The following is a 21,801-nucleotide window of genomic DNA, read 5'->3' as shown; positions in this document are numbered from 1 at the left end:
TCTCTAGTTCCAATCGCGGGCATTTATCTTTTCAGCGACAAGCATAGGTTCCTTTGGGCATAGTAGGAATGAGAAATCGCATGATCAAAACCTTGGTTCTTCCCTGGCTCCGGTCAGGAATTAGTCACAATCATCCACTGAGTGTACTGGTGCCATTCCTTTGGGAGCTGAGAGAAGCACTGGCACTTTGGCTTTCAACAAGCAAAGACCCTGCCACATTCATTCAATAGGCCTTGCACACATACCCCGGCACATCTGATAATCACTGCAAAGGTGACCAGCACAGGATCAGGGCAATGCAGTGAAAGGAAGGAAGAGAGAAACAAAAAGAGAAAGATCCAGAGGGTCCTTCTCAGCAAGAGGGACAAATAATGCCACATGTTTACTGCTTATGAAAATTTGGATTTAAAAATAGTCATACAATTTGTAAATTATCAGAGTCATTGATAAGCTAGATTGTCAATTTCTAATGTTCTAGTATTCACTTTAACAGTACTTTAATTGGTTACCAGTCACTTTGATTAGTAAACATAGTAAATACATTTTCTTTTTTTTTCCCCTATAAAGGACTAAATGGTTTTGATTTCTTTAAATCTTGTTTCTAATAAAAATTAGCATTTGGCATTTACAAGGCCCCTTCCCTTTGTGCCCTAAGAGGTAGCTATATACTAATTAGGTCCAATGGAAAAGGGAGGCTGGGAGGGCTACACAACCTGCAGACTGTGCCTCCTTACCCCCTCCAGTGCCTGCCCCTCTGATCTACCCTGCACGGCTGCGGCTGAGTCGATCATCCTTACCGTTTTCCTTACCTAGAGCCTTGGAATGGCTTACTCAGTGCCACAAGCTCCTCTGCATCCCCAGAGCTTTGCATAGTGCTTGGACCCTAGTGAGTATCTGGTAAGTGTAATCCTAGCAACTCCATGACATAAAATGTCATTATCCCTGCTTTGGGAAGAAGAGGAACCCGAGGCTCAGAGGTGCTGGGAAATCTATAATGATCACACAGCTAGTGGTGAGAGAGCTGGAATTTGAAACTAGGTTTAACTACAAAGAGGATGTTCCTTCCCTATATCATGAGTCTCATTTCGAAGTTTAGTCCACAAATTATGTGGCCCAGAGTAATTATTTGAATGTTAGATTCGTTTTTTTCCTTAGAATATGCCAAAGGAAGAAAGCGTGACTCTGACTTGTCTAAAAGGGTACATGTGACACCTGACACTATATTGTATATTAGGCCATAACGATATTGATTACTAATTATTGATAAATACAGTAGTTTCCAATTAATTGAGAGCAGACCACTGTTTAGATCTGGAAATTATACATTAATTTCCAATAGGTGAATGTAAAACGAAGCTACTTTTATATGCATGTAACAGAATCTTTGTATCTGAAGGCTAACTTTTCCTTGTGAGGTTTTTACACTGTAGTGTTTTCTTTCTCAAAATATAGTATTGTCATTACAGCAATAAAAAAATTAAAGGATAAACTATATTTGTGAACCAACAGTGATAAATATTTTCAAACCATTATTTAACTGGCTCCTCTGAGCCAGGATCAAACTCTTAGACAAAACTATTCTGATTAAAAAGATAATCTGTGGATTGTATTCCAACACAACCATGAGCTGGCACTTGAATCACAAATATCTTTCTCAGAAGAAAGTGAAGGAAGATGCAGATTCTTCAGGGGTGAAGAGAACACTGGACTTCATCGAGACAAGCCAGGAAAATGTCACACTGGGTCTTCATGGGGAAGCCATACTGGGAGCTTTCCTTTTAGAGTAATTACATACAGAAGATCAGCTTCCTTTTTGCTTTATGCTTAAGTTTTTTCAGCAGATCTGATGATAGCCATAATTAACTAATGATTCAGGGTCAACAGCGAAACACTTAACCTTTTCAAAGAGTTGTTTTACAGAACTGAGGCCTAGGGGAAGTTTATTACCTATTTATAATAGCAGTTCCTAAAAACTTGGAAATGCATAAATAAAGGTAGTCAGATGCAATCAAAATTTAAAATGCAGGAAAGATATCAGAATTTACAGAAATTCTATTTATGATTTTATTGGTAGAGACAATTGTTAAATCCTTAATTTATTTTTCATGTAAATTATATTTTTCATTATATCAGATTTGAATAAAATGAGACACAAGAGGAAAAGTTAAGAGGACCAGCAACAACACAAACCACCTACTGACATGGCCTGAAGAATGCCGCACAAGAAAATAACACTTACATAGTATATATTGTATTTAGCGTGTATGGAGTTGGTTTGAAGTATTTTTTAAATTACTTCATAATTTTTTAAAAATATGTTTTTATTGATTTCAGGGATGAAGGGAGAGGCAGAGACACATAGATATATCAATGATCAGAATCATTGATTCGCTGCCTCCTACATGCCCCCTACTGGGGGTTGAGCCTGCAATTGGGGCATGTGCCCTGACCAGGAATCACACCTATCACCTCTTGGTTCCTGGGTCAATGCTCAACCCCTGATCCACACCAGCTGAGCAACCTCATAATCTTCACTGGAACCATATAATGTTGATAACTCAAAGGCTCCTTGCAAGAAGCAGAAGAGAATGAGATGTCCAAGAAGGTAGTGTTAATGGAGTGAACATGTTTTTCCTTGGACTTACAGGTGGCAGACAATCAAAAAGTTTGCTACTGCTTTAAAAAATATTTTTGGTCTATACATTATAACATCCAACTTCTAAACCATATTAAATCGTATGCCAACAATTTTAGTTCCTAACATAGGAAACTTCTTAAACCAAAAGTATATGTTTATCTCTACCTTTCATTAATAACAATGATCTCTTTTCTTGCTTTTATTGTCAAAAGATTTGTTTTGCAGTCCCATCTGAGGTGACACATTTTACAGACTTTCTGACTCCCACTCTGGTGCCGAGTCCCTTTAACAAAATTTGCTGTGTGATACCACCTGGGGATAAGCGTGCAGGCTGATGGCCCACAAGAATAAATCTCATTCCCCATATAGCTCCGGGATCAAATCAAACATTTTAAGGAAGTGCAACACATTACCTTAAAATAAATACAACTGCTTTAGACTGCCTATTCATCTTCAATGGAATGAAAATTTGTCCTTCACCTTGTCCTCAGAAAACAGCATGGGTTTTTCAAAGGACAAATAACTTGTTAACGAGAAAAAATAGCATATTTTAATATACTTCTCATTATCTGTCTAATTTGTTACAAAAGAATATTTGATAAGTAGTTTGAGTAAATCAGGTGCTGGAAGTTAACAATGAGGCTTTATTATGTGCTCACATTTTCCTAGTTAACTATGTAAGGCAAAGCAGCTTAAGGAAAGACATGATAGAATTAAATGAAAATAGCAGACATTTGCAAAGTCTACCACAATAATGCGTTCAAGGGAAAATCAATTAAATAAAAATCTGGACATGTTATATAAAAATAATTCTTGATTTATATATAAAACTGATGTTATTATATGACTCACATCTTTTTTAAAATCAGAGTATTACCCTGGCTGATGATGCTCAGTGGTTAGAGTGTCTGCTCAAGCACTGAAGGGTCAAGGGTTCGATTCCCAGTTGAGGGCATGTACCTGGATTGTTGGTTCAATCCCAGGTCCTGATTGGGGCATGTGCAGGAAGCAACCAATCAACCTGTCTCTCTCACATTGATGTCTCTCTCTCTCTCTCTCTATCTCTCTCTCTCTCTCTCTCTTTCTCTCTCTCTGCCTCTCTCCCCCTTCCAACAGTCCACTCCCTCTAAAAATCAATGGGAAAAATATCCTTGGGTGAGGATTTACAAAAAAATAAAAAATAAATAAAACCAGCAGTGTTTTGGATGAATAAAATATTTATGCTTGCCATAATAGAAAATATTTCTTATCTCATTTGAAATCTTAAGTAGAACACAACCTTTAAAAAGTAAGGCAAATGTTTCTTCCATTCCTTATGCCCTTATCTCTTCTCTATTCATAACGTAGTGAGGTTCCTGTTTGCTGCTCGGATTCTCAGCTACAAAACAGTATTCATAAGTTTCTTTTTAAATATAACCATTGAGGAAGCATTTGGTTGCGAGGACAACCATAATATAATAAGTTACCAATAACAATAAAAGCACAACATTAAAATAATTGGGGCCCCCTTTATTAGAAGAAGAACAGAGTGGGTGCCATAAATTAAATTTACATTCACATGTTTAGGCATCGTTTTTTTTTTTAAAATATATATTTTTATTGATTTCAGAGAGGAAGGGAGAGGAAGAGAGAGATAGAAACATCAATGATGAGAGAGAATCATTGATTGGCTGCCTCCTGCATGCCCCCTACTGGGGATCAAGCCCACAACCATGGCATGTGCCCTTGGCCAGAATCGAACCCGGGAACCTTCAGTCCACAGGCCGACGCTCTATCCACTCACTGAGCCAAACCAGCCAGGGTTCGGCATTGGTTTTAATGTTTGGGTTGCCGATGTGATTACTGCCCACCTCCCATCCCCATGGACAGACAAATCTGTAACAGATGTTTCCTCCATTTAATAATATCTCCTGAATGAATGAATAAAAAAAAAAGAACTTAATTTTTTAACTTTTCACTGAAATATCAGAATGTTTAGTTAATAAACATTTTCAAGCACTGAGTTTTAATTAAGAAGACATGTAGCTCCAAAACATTTATAAACAAATTCAAGCAACAAAGTTGTGAGAACCAAAGTGAGTCATTTGGAAACATCATCACCTAAAGCTGAAAGATGTGATTCTCAAGCATATAGACCATTAGAAGGTATAACATAATATTAACGAGGAATATTGCAGTCATATCTATATCATAAATAAAGTCACAGAGGGGATTTTTGTTGTGTAAAGTTTGTGTTAAATTCATTCTTTATTTAGAGCTGCTCTTTTATGCCAAAGTACAAGGGTTTTCACTGTTGGGTCGTGTCTGCATGTAATGAACAGTGGAGAGAAGAGAGAGAAAAGAGGTGGTTCTAAATGAGTTTCTCCCTGTCTTATTAAAGAAAACAAATTGCATCTATGAACAGACATTAAAATTCTGTCCTAGGTGCTAGTTTACCAGCTGGAATGATGGAATTTGTGTTCTTCCTAGCCACCTACAGATTTAAATAATTGTATGTGACAGAGCTGAAGTGTTGATCAATAAAAAGACAACAGTCATTTACAGTGAGACTTTAGTGCAATTTCAAGAATCTGCACTAACCAAGCCGAGTGCTTGCAGCGGAATCAATACCTTACTTAGGGAAGAGCACCAATGAAGTATGACTGAATTTTAAAACCGATGAATATGGATTAAAGAAAAATCAAATCAATTGAAAGAATGGGTTCTGGAAATCACACAATGACAGTATTTTTGAACACATAATACTGTGAAAAATCCAGGAAAGCCAACAGATGTTCACTTTCATCTCCCCTCTTTCTTCTAGTAGTTATCATTTGGGAAAAGCTTTCTTGTATTGCAGTTTGATTACATGTGCATTTTGCAAATTTCCAGATGTGATCAAATGTTTTAATCTACATTATGGCTTTATATTTTAGGGCCCTATGATTCCCTAATCAGAGTTCTTATTTCTCTAAATACCAAATGTAATGGAAAATTTTCATATACCCCATTTAGTTTGAAAGTATTACAGACTTTTTTCCCCACTCCAAACTAGTTTTTCTAGCTATCTTGGTCTTCTATTTACGCAATAGATAATCAGTCCCATTTTGTTGTACTATAATAATGAATTCCTTGAAGAGAATATTTACTTTCCTGCACGAAATCAAATCTTTGACAGGTGAGATTGAGATAATTTCCTCTCTCAAATTTGTGCAATAAAACTTACCTGTTCAAGACAAGCATCCTTGCAATAAAGGTAGTGTCCACAGTGGATTTTCCTGTAATACTTACTGAATATTATCCCATAAGAAATGAAACTGATTGCAGCATTATGGATTTAGATAATGAACATGGATCATAAATTTATTAATGTTAACATGCTAACATTGTGAATGAAGGTATAATAGGGGGCAGAATACAAAGTGACTCTGTCAAATTCCAGGGATATTTAGCTAATAACAGGATGATGTTTACTAGTAATCAAAGCAGAGCAGTTATGAACTTGGAACATAAGGCAATATGACAATTGTGAAGGAAAATGTGACAATCTAAACTGAAATCTTAGAAGAAATAAAGAGTCGGGCCTGATGAAATGATGTGAGATCTGGGGTGAAAGCTATGTATTTTGCATATTTGACAAGCCTTTGAATCTATATTGTTACAGGCGTAAGAATAAGAAGTCTGAGGATATCTATAATTAATGAACTAGCAAGGCTTCAAAAATCTCCAAAACCAACTAGAAAGGTTTAAATGAAAACAACAATAAAACAATGCTTTAGCAACACATATGACAGAAAATAAGAACAGTAGTTTGAAATACAGGTGACAATTTCAAAAGATAAGGGAAGGAGGATTGGGAAGAGGACTAAGGTGGATTGCCCGAAGGAATATTTTTGGAAACTTAGACTTGGAAAGATCTCTACAAAGACGTGGATGGAAGTCTGACAAAAAGGGTTTGAAGGAACAATGCAACAGGAATAGAAAATATGTAAAATGAGTTTATATAGAAATAAAGCAGAATAGGGAATAGCTGGCTGTTTGGAGAAATGGCTAGGATTTCAGCTTCCTTCAGTTTGGAGGCACTGGATGTGAGTGACCTTTACCCTTTCATTTTATCGTGATGCTTCTACTGTAGAACACAGACTCCCGTACTAATGGCCCACTGTTCCTGAGTCTGGGCAATTGTTAAATTGGTTAGAAAAAATGATGTTCTGAAGGGCATGGTCAGAGCATCAACTTCCATTTAATAATAATTCAGCCTTCCAGAGTGAAAAAGGAATGACCCATGGCCAAGTACCCCTGGGTCTTGGACAGCCATTTTATGAGTGTGTGCCTTGGGTCATTCAGATGAGTGCAACCAGTCAGCACCACACACAGATCAACCCTGGGTGGTGTCAGTGGCATCACGTTCTAGCAGTAATAATATCCAAAATTTGGAATAGAGCTTTTAAATATTCCATAGTGTTTTCACAAACTACACCTATGAATGGCAATCCCAAATCCTTTATATGAGTTATGTTGAGTGAGTCAGCAGAGTAAATTATTTCCTACAATATTTTAGATTTTTCAAATTGTGATTCTACCCTAATGTGACTTCACTATCACATTTTATTCTGTTCTTACTCTTGACTCTGTGGACTAAAATTAGTATATATCTCATCAGTGGTTAAAAAAAAAAAGTCCAACTAATCACTGTATGATACTACATGAAAACATGATAAATAAAAGAGCCAGGTTTCAAAGGGTTAATGAAATAAAATTCTACAGCAGGAACATGGAAACAAATCTGATATAGCCTTAATTGTGACTGTAAATATTTCCTCAGTGTATGCTATTGAAAGTAATAGATTATTTTGAAGGGAATCACTTCTGATAGCACAGCATATCTGAATCCCTCTGAAACAAGTAGAAATTTCATTTATATAGATTAATGAGCTTATGACAAGTTCATATTCAAGAGTTATTCAGGCATTCCTTTGCTCCTTCCTAGGAAGAATAAATTTATTTTATTCATCCACTGTAAAAGTTACACTTTGTAATTTCTTAGCTAAATAAATCATCATGGAATGAGAAATGAGACCTACATGTTGGTAATAAACTTAAATCTGTTCAAATAAAGACTTCACAATGCTCTTTCCACGAGTCTATTGCAGTGACTTTCAACCATTTCATCTCATGGCACACATAAACTAATTACTAAAATTTTGCGGCACACCAAAAAATGTGTTACATATTTTGCCGATCTGACAAAAATAGGTATTATTTTGATTCATTCATACCAAACGACTATTGTTGTGTTGGCAGTTGTCATTTTTTTATATGACAATCTATAAAAGAGGTCAGTGTCCCTGACTAAATAGGAAGGTATTGCATTTTTTAAAAATTCTTGCAGCACACAGGTTGAAAATTGCTGGTCTATTTCTTAAAAAAAAATATACAACACATAGTCCACTGAGAAATTAGCCAATTTATGAAATTTAGCCAAACTTAAACCCCAGGTAAACAAACAAACAAACAAAAGATCCACTTAAAGAATAGAGCTCAGGATGAAAAAGCCAAGTGCCCTTGGGTAACTAAATTGCTGCAAGCAATTGTAAAGCCACCTTGCAACAGGCGGGGGCTTTTGTTCCTCATCTTCAAAGAATAACCCCCTTGCAGCTGAATCAAACTTTACACAGTACTTGATCACTGCACATCAAAGCACTTCCCTTTTCCTCAGTCATATCTTATAATTAGAACTAAAACAGATAGGGGTTTACATGTTGACTGAGGTTGGTTGCAAATCCCTAGAAAATGCATTCAAGAAATTAATCAATTTGATTTTGGTTTTCATGCCTCTAGAGCCAGCCCATCCCTTCCCTGCTCAGTACCTGACAGGCGCGCCTCTGCTGTGTGCAGGTTTCAGCATGACTGTCACTGTATTGTCAGTTTGATTCAAAGGGGTCTCAAGTTCATAAGCCGGCATAGAGGGTGCTGGGGAAAAATGCATAAGATGAGAGGCTCATTATTTCTGGTTTATATTTCCAGTTTTCTGTCTACTTTCATTTACTAAAAAACCCCCACAAAACATTAAGAATATGATGCACTTAGATTAAATTGCAGCTACCAACTGACCATGAGCAGCCTTTATGTATATACCTTACACAAAATATCAGGGACAACTGATAAAACCACCACATGTTAACTTCTTTGATCTCAGAGATCAAAGTTGGGAGAGAGCATTCACAGGACTTGTGAGTTGTTCTGTTTCTCAATATTCTGTTTCTCAAATTTCGGTTTGGATTCTTGCTAAATGGGTGTGGTGAGCTTGTGAAAATCCATTGAGCTGTACAATTATAATTTGTGTTCTTTTCTTCAAAAAATATACTTTAAATGCACATTTAAGAAATAATTACTAGAATCATAGCACTGAACTTTACAGGTCTTCCAGGTAAGTCAAGGTTTTTTGTACCAAAGATTCACCAGGGGATTTGAAGATAACAGTAGGAGCCAGAGAGGCTTTGCTGAAATTAGACTACTGGTGGGCTCTCAGGGAAGGAAGGAGTGAAAAAGGTATGGGGATTGAAGTAAGAAAATCAGGGGTTTGACTTTTCCTGGTGCCTTGTTTTAACCAACATAAGAGCTGGGGAACATTATCTCTGGAGCTTTAGTTTACTCATCTTTAAAAGTAGAAAATTACCCTCTAGGGTTGTTATAGGAATTCAAAGAGATAGAGATAAAGAGAGCCAGACAAATATAATTCTACAAATGTTATTTCTCTTCCTAATGTGAATCCTATTTCCAAGGCCATTTCCTGGCACTCTTTTTTTTTTCTAGATTGTTAGCTCTCATTACGAGAAGATAACAGAGCTGTTGGGTAATTCTGTCATCCCCATGGACAAGGGAAATCACCTCATAAAGGCTGGGATGTGAGTGTGCACCTGGTCTTTTACGACCACAGGTATAGGGACCTGATGAGAACACTAGAGATCATTTTTGACAAATATAGTTTTTAAATCTCTGAAATATAAAAAGCTCTTACATAAAAGACATGGGTTATATCTCAGTTCCATTTATTGGATTTCCTCAGCATTAAAAATTAACTCCAATTCTCTGAAAATTAACTTGAATTCATAATACAGAATTACATTTTATATAGAGAGTAGCTCTCTCTCTGAGATCCATGAAAGTAGAAAATAGGGGCCCATAATTTGTAATTTTTTTGAACTATAAAAATTACATAGTTATTCTTGATGAACCTGGGTAGGCTAATTAAAATGTCAACTACCTTTGCTTTCGAATAGAATTGTATGAACTTGGTGGGCTAACAGTGCTTTGGACCCATATCAAGCAGAATTTTTCTTTAATAAACATGGTAAAAATGAATTATTTTCCTATAAGAACACATCCTTTAAGATAATAATCTTTTAAAGTGGTATCCACAGGGGAAAGTTACAAAAAAAAGAAAAAGAAGGAAAAAAAAGGGCTTGGAGGTATACACATTGGTACACATTTCTTCTTTAAATCTTCATAATAAAATCCATGCAGCAGCCAATATCTTAAATTACATTTGGGGACAAATTCCTTGATCAAAGTCAGAGAGGGAGTACATAGAAAAATTATAACTAGAACCCATACTTTTAGATTGCAAGTCTAGTGCCCTTTTTCCTCACTCATCTGTACAACCCATGTCATTTTCCTAACCTCCCAAGGCCTTCTTCCTCTTTTCCAACTCTCCATGTTGTTCTAATAACCTAAGGCTTCAGATCAAATACCAAGAGTATATTAAATATCAAGTCAAGTTTATGCTCACAAATAAAATCTTACACAATAAAAAGTTTCCCTTTAAATTATAATTGCTTAAAAACAAAGTTCCAAATCTTCTCCCTCAAAACCCAGTAGGATACTTACAGTACTCTAGTTGTATTTCCCTTCCTTTATTTCCAAACAAAAACTTTCATAAAACAAGGAATGAGGGACAATATATATGAAAACCAGGCTAATTATTATATAGCTACCCCTGACTAAGTTATCTCACTCACCCGCCTTCTGCTCATCTACCCCCAACTAAAACAATCAAAGCCCAAACTCAAATATTTCCCCTCTCATACCCAAGGGGGTAAAAATGGAAAAAGAAAATGCCCATGGAATGTGTTTATTGCTGTTACATATCCCATACCAGATGGCAACTCCATTTCCTCTAGTCTGAAGCACAAAGAAATTTTCTGCACAGTTGCATATGCCCAGAAATATTTCTCAAATTATATCTTTTGTTGGATAGTGTAAATGAGATAACAAACAAAAAGCTGGAGGCCCTAAGTGCCTGGAGCAACTTCTCTGTTGTCGCTTGTCTCTTTAGGACCTGAAACTGCTAATGGTGAAGGTCCCAAGGAAGGCTGACCCTCTGGCACTGAGCTCCATAGAGCGCTGCCTTTCTTCTGAGCACGCAGTCATTCATGGCTCATGACAGAGATTTTTCCAGCACTGCTGCTCTGGTAATTTGGGGATAAGAGTGAACAGAAGAACAGAACTTTCTGTTCATGTCCAAGTGCTCCAATGCAAACTGTGGAAACAGTGGCTACTTCTTAACACAGAAGGATCTTAAGCTCCAAAATAATAAATATCTGGAATATTTCATTTAATTCCATAATTTTCAGATATCTTAAAGTATTCATTTGAATACAATGTGTCAGTTTGGGTGAGCTTTGCATACTTGACAATGGGAATGAAAAGGTACAAAATATCACTTCTAATAAAAGACATAACTCTGATAAAATACCTGATATTTTCGTGGTAAACTGATTTGTTGCCGGAGGTCCAAAACCCTTAGCTGTGCTAGCTCGGATGGTAAAGGAGTACGTTGTCCCCGGATACAGTCCAAAAAACAGGAAATGGGTTTCATTTCCCAGTTTTGAAACTCTGCCACTTTGATTGGATAAGTCTATTTCCGGGTCGAAGGAACTGACTGCTTTGTAAGTGATCTGCAAGAGAATGGGTATGTGATTAAATATCTGGAGCAGGTAGTTCAAGATTGCATCTTTATCCAATAAAGCCTTCTGATGTATGCCCTGTCAGGCACTTTAGGATAAGCTCTCTTATCCCTTTAGACTCTTCAAATCCTGGATCCAGCAAAGGGGCACAGGAACTCAGCCAAAACTCTTATGAGTTACTACTTTTATAGACAGAGGAACTTAAAGCCAGTAGATTAGAACATAAAGGATGAGGTCAGGTTTAACCTAATACCTTGAAGTTGTTTGCTTTCAAAATGTCATTTTGGAAAACAACACTAAAAAATACAAAATAATAAAATATGGTTCAATACAAAATAATAAAATATACAACGAGCTCAAACGGGTAAGACCATGACAAGGGTAAGGCCTCATCTCTCTTGCAGTGGCCACAGTTTGATTTAGTACTGAATAGGATTACGGTCCCCTGGAAACAAGGACACTTTTCAGCATTTTTATCAACGTGGCCAAAGGTATCTGCTTCGAAAATAAATCCTAAACACGTGTCAGTAGCTGCTGATGCTATGAAGGCAGTCCTCATGAAAAGGTCATATTTGCGTCTTTTCTTTATCGCTCTTCAGTAGATGTCAGGCTGGAAGTATCTTGTTCTGTACCGTTGAATATGGTAGCCACTAGCTACAAGTGGTTATGGAGCACTCGGAATGTGGCTAGGGAGACGGAAAAACTTAAAATGTAATGTAATTTAATTTAAATTAACTAAAGTTCACATTTAAATTGCCACTTGTGACTAGGAGCTGCCATTTCCAACAGTGCAACACCAGGTGTTTGAAGCACACTGGGTGGGTCTGATATGTGTGAAAATAAATATAACTATAACATAGGTGCCTTTAAATTTTTCCCTTTCAAATGAATTTTAAAAGAATTTCACTCTAAGTAGTTCATCAACTATTCAAGAACACACATTTTAGTGGTGATTACTAACTTCTACCAGTTGTAATGACATAATTTTTAAATGTGGCATATTCAAAGTTTTAAATTACAAAACTGAGCACTCTTCTTGCTTTTAAATAGGTAAACTGACTTATAATTTATGTGCATGAACGCTAACACTGTTATTACACGAAGTGATAGCTCACATTCTTTCTTCCTGTATTCGTACCATGTCATTATAATTAAGGAGACCGCTCTGAAAGAATATTTAGATTGAGTCAACTGAGCTTTGGAAAGAAACTGTTTGCTATATATATTAATCTCTGCAGTGACTGGCACTCTCAGAGTCAGGCAGCTTGTCTGTTGTTAACCCTCTAGCATATTTCCCTCACAAGGCTACTCTGAATCATGAGACAAGACCATGGCTCCACCAGCGTGGCTCAGTAGTTGAGCGTCGATATATGAGCCAGGAGGTCACAGTCTGATTCCAGCATATGCCTGGATTGTGGGCTCAATCCCCCGTGTGGGGTGTGCAGGAGGCAGCCGATGGTTATCTCTCATCACTGATGTTTCTGTCTCTCTCCCCGTCTCCCTTCTTCTCTGAAATCAATAAAGTATATATTTTTAAAAGAGAGAGAGAGAGAGAGAGAGAGAGAGAGAGAGAGAGAGAGAGAGAGACCATGTCTACTACCCAGCTGCTGTGGGAGGGACTCAGCAATGTCCCTGCTGTGTGCTCAAGTGCTTACTTTAGTCCTCCATTCTAATAGCCCCAGAGGATGAGCTAAGCTATGGCAGCATAATTGCTCCCCCAAAGTTTATTTATTCATTCAGTCAGCCGTTTGAAACATATTAACTGCATGCCTCCTTATGTACCAAGCACTGTGCCCTGAGCTGGGGTCTCATATGGAGATCCAGACTTGGTACCTCCCCTGGAGGAGGTAACAGTCTGGTGGGGAAAGGGATAAAAATTCAACCATGATGATACAGTATAATTAAAATAAGGGCTAGCACTGCCCACCAGGACTAGGTTCATCGTCTTGTTAATTTTACTGCCTTGTTGAAAACTTTAATGGAACACAAATGTATATGGGACAAAGTCCAAGCTCCCTAACTTTGTGTTGAAGACCTCCCCTCCCCAGGTTTTATTTCTGAATACTTGACATGATGACATTATATTACCTTCTGTCCTGGTTACTCTTCTATGAACACTTCCTGGGCTTTTCTCACCCTGCTTTTGCTCACTAACTTTTGCCTGCCTGGAACACCAGAGTAGCTCTGTCCTGTTTTCTCTCCTTACTCAGATTCATTCGTCCCATTCAAATGCTGATTAATTGAACACACACACACACACACACAGGCGCGCGCGCGCGCGCACACACACACACACACACACACACACACACACACACACACATATATATACTAGAGGCCCGGTGAAAAAAATCGTGCACGAGTGGGGTCCCTTGGCCTGGCCTCTCATCGGGGCCGTCTTGCCCAGTCCTGATTGAGGCTGGCTGGCCAGCGGGAGGGACCATGGGAGGTTGGCCAGCCATGGAAAGTTGGCTGTGAGAGTGCACTGACCACAAGAGGGCAACTCCTGCATTGAGTGTCTGCCCCCTGGTGGTCAGTGCACATCATAGCTACCAGCGGGTCATCCAGTTGTAATGGTTGCTTAGGCTTTTATATATATAGAATACTAGAGGCCTAGTGCATGGATTCGTGCACCAGTGGGGTTCCTTGGCCTGGCCTGTGTGGGGATAGGGCTGAAACCAGCTCTCTGATATCCCCTGAGGGGTCCCAGATTGCAAGAAGGTGCAGGCCGGGCCGAGGGACCCCACCGGTGCATGATCAGGGCCGGGGAGGAACCATAGGTGGGCTCCAGGGTGTGTCTGGCCCATCTTGCTCAGTTCCGATTGGCCGGACCCCAGCAGCAAGCTAACCTACTGGTCAGAGCATCTGTCCCCTGGTGGGCACCCAACTGCTCACCTGCCTACCTGCCTGATTGCACCTAACTGCTTCTCCCTTCCAGCCTGATAACCCCCTAACCACTCCCCTGCCAGCCTGATCGACGCCTAACTGCTCTCCTGCCAGCCCGACTGTCCCCAACTTCCCTCCTCTGCTGGCCTGGTCACCGCCAACTGCCCTCCCCTGCAGTCCTGGTCACCCCCAAATGCCCTCTCCTGCAGGCCTGGTCACCCACAGCTGCCGTCCCCTGTAGGCCTGGTCGCCCCCAACTGCCCTTCCCTGCCAGCCTTGTCGCCCCCAACTGCCCTCCTCTGCAGTCCTGGTCACCCCCAACTGCCCTCTCCTGCAGGCCTGGTCGTCCCCAGCTGCCCTCCCCTGCAGGCCTGGTTGTCCCCAGCTGCCCTCCCCTGCAGGCCATCTTGTGGTGGCCATCTTGTGACGATGTCACACGAGGGCGTCACACGACGCCACCTAGGCTTTTATTATATAGGATTGCTTAAGCCTGGTTCACACATTTGACATTTTCTCTTTGGTATCCACAAAAATGAACCAACCTGCTTTACTTGCCAACATCTGATTTTTAAAACTGTGATTTATGACACATTCACATATCACCATTGTAGTAGCATTTAGATCAGTGTTCAACTGGGAGATCCTAGCTGCTAAAATCAGGGAGATTAATGGGTTCTTCTTTTGAATTATTATTTCTATTGTTTCCACATTAAAGTTACTTTATTACACAAAGATATATGTCCACTGAGATCAGTCCATCTAGATAACAACATAGGACAGGTGGAGTTATTTCTTAGAACTTTAGTTGATTTTAAAGCCTAACTTTCTATATCATTCCTGGCAAAAAATAAAAATAAAAAATCAACTATTCTTGATTGCAAGAATCCCCAAAACTGAGACTTGAAAATGGTCATGGACAAAAGTATTAACTAAAAGATTCTGTTAACTGAGAACTAAAATATGAACTTGTTTGATTTAATTATAAACCTTAGTTCTTTGGATCTAGCCATGATTTTCATGATACCTGATTCATTTACAATGAAGCAGCCAATAAAAAGCATCAATAACTTAACATGATAGCCATTTTCTTTTATCTCTTATCTTACTTTATTTAGCTTTCTACTAACAATGATTTTTTTTTTTTTGCATTTCAATACCAAATTTCAAAAGTTATAAGGAAACATCAATGTGAGGCTATTTGGGTCAGGAAATGGGTTCAGCAGTGATTACTGTCTGACAGCTCTTCTGCTCAGGCTTTTGTCAGTAGTTCTGAAAGGTATTCAAGCAGAGATGCTGTAGGAGGAACTGTCGCAATTTTCAGAAGCTGAACAACATATAATTTTGTTGAATTTGCATTCAAATAAATGCTTGCTTCAAAAATGCACCTGCTTGTTTCTATGACAAAAGGCATCGTAAAATGATGCTCATATAGATTGATGACGACTGTCACCCCGTTATTGCTATTATTTTCTTCCTTGAACAATTCATCAAATTCTTCTGTTACCTATTATTCAACCATTTGATATGCCTCAGTAGACAAAACCATGTCACAGAAGTTTTAATGTATGTTTTGCTAATACTAAAAAAGCCAAAAGACATTCTTCTATTATTACTTCTGAGACAACATCCATTGATTTTGCTAATTGGATAATCAGCATTCTTCTGTGATTCAGTAGTAAAATATTTTATAGTCAGTAAGAATAGGATTCTGTGGGTACTTGTTAATCAATGTATACTTCAAAATACTTACTGTTTTTAATAAAGTTGATTCAAAAATATGTTATCATATATTTTTATTATATTATATAATCTGGAAACATTCAAATCATTATAAATATGCACCTTAAAATACATATAATTCAAAAACTCATTTTTAATTTTTTGCTTTTATACAGTAACCACTATAACTATTCAAAGACTTAAACTTCTTCAAAACATGATGCCATTATGCATTTCTATGACAGCCTAGCTATCATAGATATTATAATAAAAATTAAATTACTAAAATATGTATACACTACCTCATATAAAGTGATGACACCATATGTTTGAATTGGTTCTCGCCATTGAAGAAATATCTTCTCTTCAAAGGTACTTCCTTGAATGGATTCAGTAGGAACAGCACCTGGCACTGTAAGGGGGAAAACCAATAAATGTTTAAGCAGCAAACCAAAAAAAGAAAGAGTTTTCTAGACTTGATAGGTAGTAAACTCTCTATTGAGGCGCAATATTTTAATAATCCATAGACACACTGAATTAAAAAAAATCTAAAATTCAAAACCATTTTGACTATACTGTCGTTATAAAGAAAAACATTCCCTCATTTTTTCTTTAAAGTTTGAATCAATTAGATGAAACTCAATAATCATCTTCCATATGAGCTTTTTCATTCTTCAAAAATAAATTAAGGCGTCCATGGAGAAATCAGAATTCCCACACATTGCTTGTAAGAGTATAGACTGGTATAGCCATTATAGAAAATAATGGTAGTATTTAAGTAAATTTAAGGAGGCAGCTATCATACAACATTAATAATTCAAACTCCAGGTATATTCCCTAGTAATATTTTTGTACATAGTACCAGGAGACATATACTAGGATGTCAACATAGCAGCAATTTAAAACAAAACCAATAAAATTGAGATAAACCAAATAGTTTAATTATTTCATATTCACACAATAAAATACAAAAATGATTGAAAATGTTGATAGCTTTATGAAGGCCCTGAAACTTGTGGAGAACTGGGTAGAAGAGGAGATGGAATTGAGAGGCAGCCATGTAGAAAGGCAGGTGGTGGATGACAACGGGAGATGAGGAAGAGCCCAGAATAAAAAGTGTGGCATAAAGGACCAATGCTGAGGGGACATTTTTTTCAGAATGAACTGCAGTGATAAAGTCAGTAGTTCTAGAGCAAAAGTCAAGAATACAGAAGACCTTGAAAGTCAAGACTTGGATAAAGAGAGTCATTGAAAGTTCTTGTGTAGAGAGAAACAAGATGCAAATATATTTCAAAGATGAGTTTAGTGAGTGAGTAGGGTGGTATTAGAATGGGAAAAAGCTGGGATCACAAAAAAAGGGCAGAAATTATTACATAAATTTCAGTACAAAATAATGAGGATCTGAATATAGGTTGTGGAAGGTGAGAGACAAGAGCAATCTAATATCATGGAAGTAGAAACAACAGGAGTCAGGACCAAATTAAACACTGAAATGCAGGGGAGAAAGGGTCAAGAGATGACCTGTTGACAATGCTGACACCTTCATTCTTATTTCATGGGAGATGAGGAAGACTTGGAGAAATAGAAATACGACTTCCAGTCTCAGCCCTGACTGACTGCTATAAACTAATACTCTTAACAAAAATCCTATATAATAAAAGGAAAATATGCAAATCGACTGAACTGAGGAACGACTGGTCGCTATAATGCACACTGACCACCAGGGGGCAGATGCTCAATGTAGGAGCTGCCCCCTGGTGGTCAGTGTGTTCCCATAGGGCAGCGCTGCTCAGCCAGAAGCCAGGCTCACAGTTGGCAAGTGCAGCAGCAGTGGCGGGATCCTTTCCTGCCTCTGCGACAGCACTAAGGATGTCCAACTGCTGGCTTAGGCCTGCGGGGAGCGGGCCTAAGCTGTCAGTTGGACATCTCCCGAGGGCTCCTGGACTGCGAAAGGGGCAGGCCAGGCTGAGGGACCTCCTCCCACCCGAGTGCATGAATTTCATGCACCGGACCACTAATAATTGTAATAAAACAACTATTTGACAGCAACCAACTATTTTAAGTATAGAAGAACTTTATGGGGATATAAAATAAAAGAGAAGGATGTGGGTGAATGCCTCATTTCCACGTTTTTCTTCTTTAGCAATATGCATGGTATTGTATAGGCAATAAATACTTAAAGCACCTTTTTAGCTCTTTACATGAAATAATAAAGTGTCATAAATATTTAATTTGTTATAATTAATGATCAAGATCATAATCAGCTACATGAAGAAACAAAAAAGTAAACATGTATTTTTCCCCAGGAATAAGTAAGTATATTCATTTAATGAGCTTTCCAAGTTCTTTTGAAACTTAATTCTCATGCCTGACAAATTAACTCTAGGTCAAATATACGACATACTACCACTGTATTTTATGTGCTGTATGAACACGTGATTGTATATGAGAGTCCCTTATATAATCAGTATAAAAGCACATTTATATCCATGCTATGAGATTCAAGGTATAATTTTACTATTTTAAATTATTTTAGAGATTAATTGTATATTCACTTTATTGATGAGTTTCTGGTAATGTGCATAGTATATTAGTTAAATTCTTGTTTATTAAGGTAATATCCAATTACAACATTGTTCCTATGGGAAAATATGATCTATTTCATGACCAAAAACCTAATGAGGTAATTTCTCAGCACTACACCAAAAAGCAAGGGCAGCCTCTCTTTTGGGCTAAATTTTTATCTGAACTATGAAAAGTGTTTCAGGATGCCTTTTAAATATATTTAAATAAGCATTTCATATAAGTAATAGTACCCAAAATAACTCTTTAGTTCAACATGATAATAAACCTTGAATGAAAAGCAATATAGAATTATTTTACATAGAAATGTGACTATCTGACTCATAAAGAATTAAAGTACACTTCTACTTTTTTATTCCCTGTACCCTTTTTAATCAGTGCTTAAGTACATAGAAGTATAGACATGTTTATATTTTATTATTCAACACACTAAATAGTTCTTCCTTCTATTTTCACTATAAAGATCTCAATTTAAAAGAAACAGAAGCTGCTTTCTTGAGAGGATATAGATTTCAAATCAACATATTTAAAAGTACTTACGATCTTCATCCGTCTGTACTATGAGTTCTTGACTTTCCTTCCTTCCTTCCGGATTCATGAGGATGAGTTTCACACTAACATTGGTATATGGTGAGAGGTTAGTGATCGTATGTTGAGGGTGTGAATTATCTGTGTCCCAGCTTACTTCTTCTCGCACCTGTTCTTGTCCTCCTACTTGGTAACAGTAGTGGACTGTGAGATTGTAACTATGGCAACGAGTCACATTATATCCAAATGGCTCCCAGCGGATAGTGATTTGTCGAGATTTGACTTCTACCACTTCCAGTTTTCTTGGGCCTCGCATGGGATCTATTTAGAAAAGAAAATAAGGAAAAATAAAATGTAAGAGAAATGAATTTTAAAAGATCTGGTGAAGCCCAGATGTCACAGATAGTCATACTTGTCCCCAGTATCTGGTCTCCTCTTCTGGAATAATAAAACCCTTCAATCTTATCAGGGTATAAGGCCATTCAGACTAAAGCCTAAGTAACATTTCCAGCTTCTGCAGATGTGGCCATGTGCCTGGATTCTGGTGAAGGATGGAAAGTTGAGAAGTTAAGAAGAGTTTCTGGGAGGGTGTTTATAAAGAAGGGGCTCACCATCTGTGTTCTGTCCTCCTTCCTATTAGCTGGACTGAGGACAGGGTAATTGTTGCTCATGCAGCTATGATGAAACATGAGGCTCTTACTATACATTAAGAATTCAAAGCAATGGTGAAAAATGAGCTACAGTTCCTGATAATCACTGAGTTACCATTACCAGCTTTGAGCTGCCTACTTCCAAATTTTTCATTAGAGATAAATAAAATGCTTTTATGTAAGCCTCTTTTCCTCTGGGACTCTGATACAAGAAATCAATCTTTTTTAAAAATTAAATTTATTGGGGTGACATTGGTTAATAAAATTATATAGCTTTCAAGTGTATAATTCTATATCATCTGTACATTACATTGTGTACCACTACCCAAAATCAAATCTTGTTTTCATCACCATATATTTGACCCTTTTTATCCTTTTTACTACTTCCCACTCCCCTCTGATAACCACCATACTGTTATCTGTGTCTATACATTTTTGTTTGTTTCTTTTCCATATTTGTTATTTGTTACTTTCAGTTTTATATCCCATATATAAATGGAAAAAAATCCAATCTGAATGTGAAGATATATATGTTATATATACATATACTTTTAAAAATTAATTTATAATTATATAGTTGGAAAACATAAGAGTAAATGCTTGAGAATTCACCACTAAATAATATAATGATAAAAGAGCATAAACTTCTGAGCAGAACTCCAGGTCTCTTGAGTTTTGATTTGTATGCAGTTCATGCAGTCAATACTGAAGTATTTCTTTCCCATCCCTCACAAAGTCTTAGCATTATTCCTTGGTCTGAGTTCCAGACACAGAATTTCAAGCTTAGAAATCTAAATGACATGCAGGGAATATAAGCATTTTGAATGGGTTTAAAGAAAGAATATATACAGAGAAAGCTTAAACTTGTTTGTGAAATGAAGATAGAATAATACTAAACACATAATATTTATTGAGTGCCATACACTATAGATTTTTCTAAAAACATTTACTTTTTATGGTTTTGGGAAGAACCTAATCTAAAATGAGGTGCTTTGGTATATTCATAAATACATTTGATCCATTTATTTTGATTTTTCTTTTCCTGAATTGTGGTCATCATATATGAATTTAAAGTGATCTACAACAGGTAAGGAATCTATAATAATAAAAGCGTACTATGCTAATTAGACCAGACAGCCGAACGACCTTCCAGACGCCATTCCGGATGTCCATCTGGATGAAGCCCAGCGGCGAGGGCCGAGGCAAAGGCAGTTAGGGGCGATCAGGCAGGCCGGCAGGGTGGTTAGGGGCGATCAGGCAGGCAGGTGAGCAGTTAGGGGCTACCACGCAGGCAGGCGAGTGGTTAGGGATGATCAGGCAGGTAGGTGAGTGGTTAGGGGTGATCAGGCAGGCAGGCCAACAGTGAGGAGCCAGCGGTCCCAGATTGTGAGAGGGATGTCTGACTGCAGATTTAGGCTCGATCCCGCAGTGATTCCTGTGGGATCGGGCCTAAACCAGCAGTTGAACATCCCCTGAGGAGTCCCTGTTTGCAAGAGGGTGCAGGCCGGGCTGAGGTTACACTCTTTTCCCCCTTTCCCCCACCCCATTCCTGAATTTCATGCACTGGGCCTCTAATATTAAATAAGCATGAAAACTTGAGAAATAATCACTACCATTTACTGTGTGTGCTCTTATGAAGTAAGTTCCTTTATATATATTCTATGTTCCTCAAAGCAATCCTATGGACTAAGTACTATTTCCCCCAATACACAGATTTAAAAAAAAAATCATGGTGCCGAAACCGGTTTGGCTCAGTGGATAGAGCGTCGGTCTGCGGACTGAGGGGTCCCAGGTTCGATTCTGGTCAGGGGCATGTGCATTGGCTGCGGGCACATCCCTGGTGGGGGGT

The 21,801-nt window shown here is 37.9% G+C and overlaps 1 protein-coding gene across 1 annotated transcript in view; it reads right to left on the bottom strand.

The window, feature by feature from the left end:
* PTPRM (protein tyrosine phosphatase receptor type M) overlaps positions 1 to 21,801 on the bottom strand; it is a 650,464-nt gene that overhangs the window by 239,216 nt on the left and 389,447 nt on the right. Inside the window, exons 8-11 of the mRNA XM_008159881.3 lie at positions 19,315 to 19,623; positions 16,494 to 16,603; positions 11,376 to 11,577; positions 8,488 to 8,590 (exon numbers count right to left, since the gene is read on the bottom strand). Coding sequence (XP_008158103.2) covers positions 8,488 to 8,590; positions 11,376 to 11,577; positions 16,494 to 16,603; positions 19,315 to 19,623 — 724 coding nt within the window. The remainder of the gene's footprint in view (positions 1 to 8,487; positions 8,591 to 11,375; positions 11,578 to 16,493; positions 16,604 to 19,314; positions 19,624 to 21,801) is intronic.

This window comes from Eptesicus fuscus, chromosome 12 (assembly GCF_027574615.1).
Source record: "Eptesicus fuscus isolate TK198812 chromosome 12, DD_ASM_mEF_20220401, whole genome shotgun sequence".
NCBI classification, from domain to species: domain Eukaryota; kingdom Metazoa; phylum Chordata; class Mammalia; order Chiroptera; family Vespertilionidae; genus Eptesicus; species Eptesicus fuscus.
Note: the sequence above shows the minus strand (reverse complement) of the source record. Positions and strands in the feature narration are given on the sequence as shown.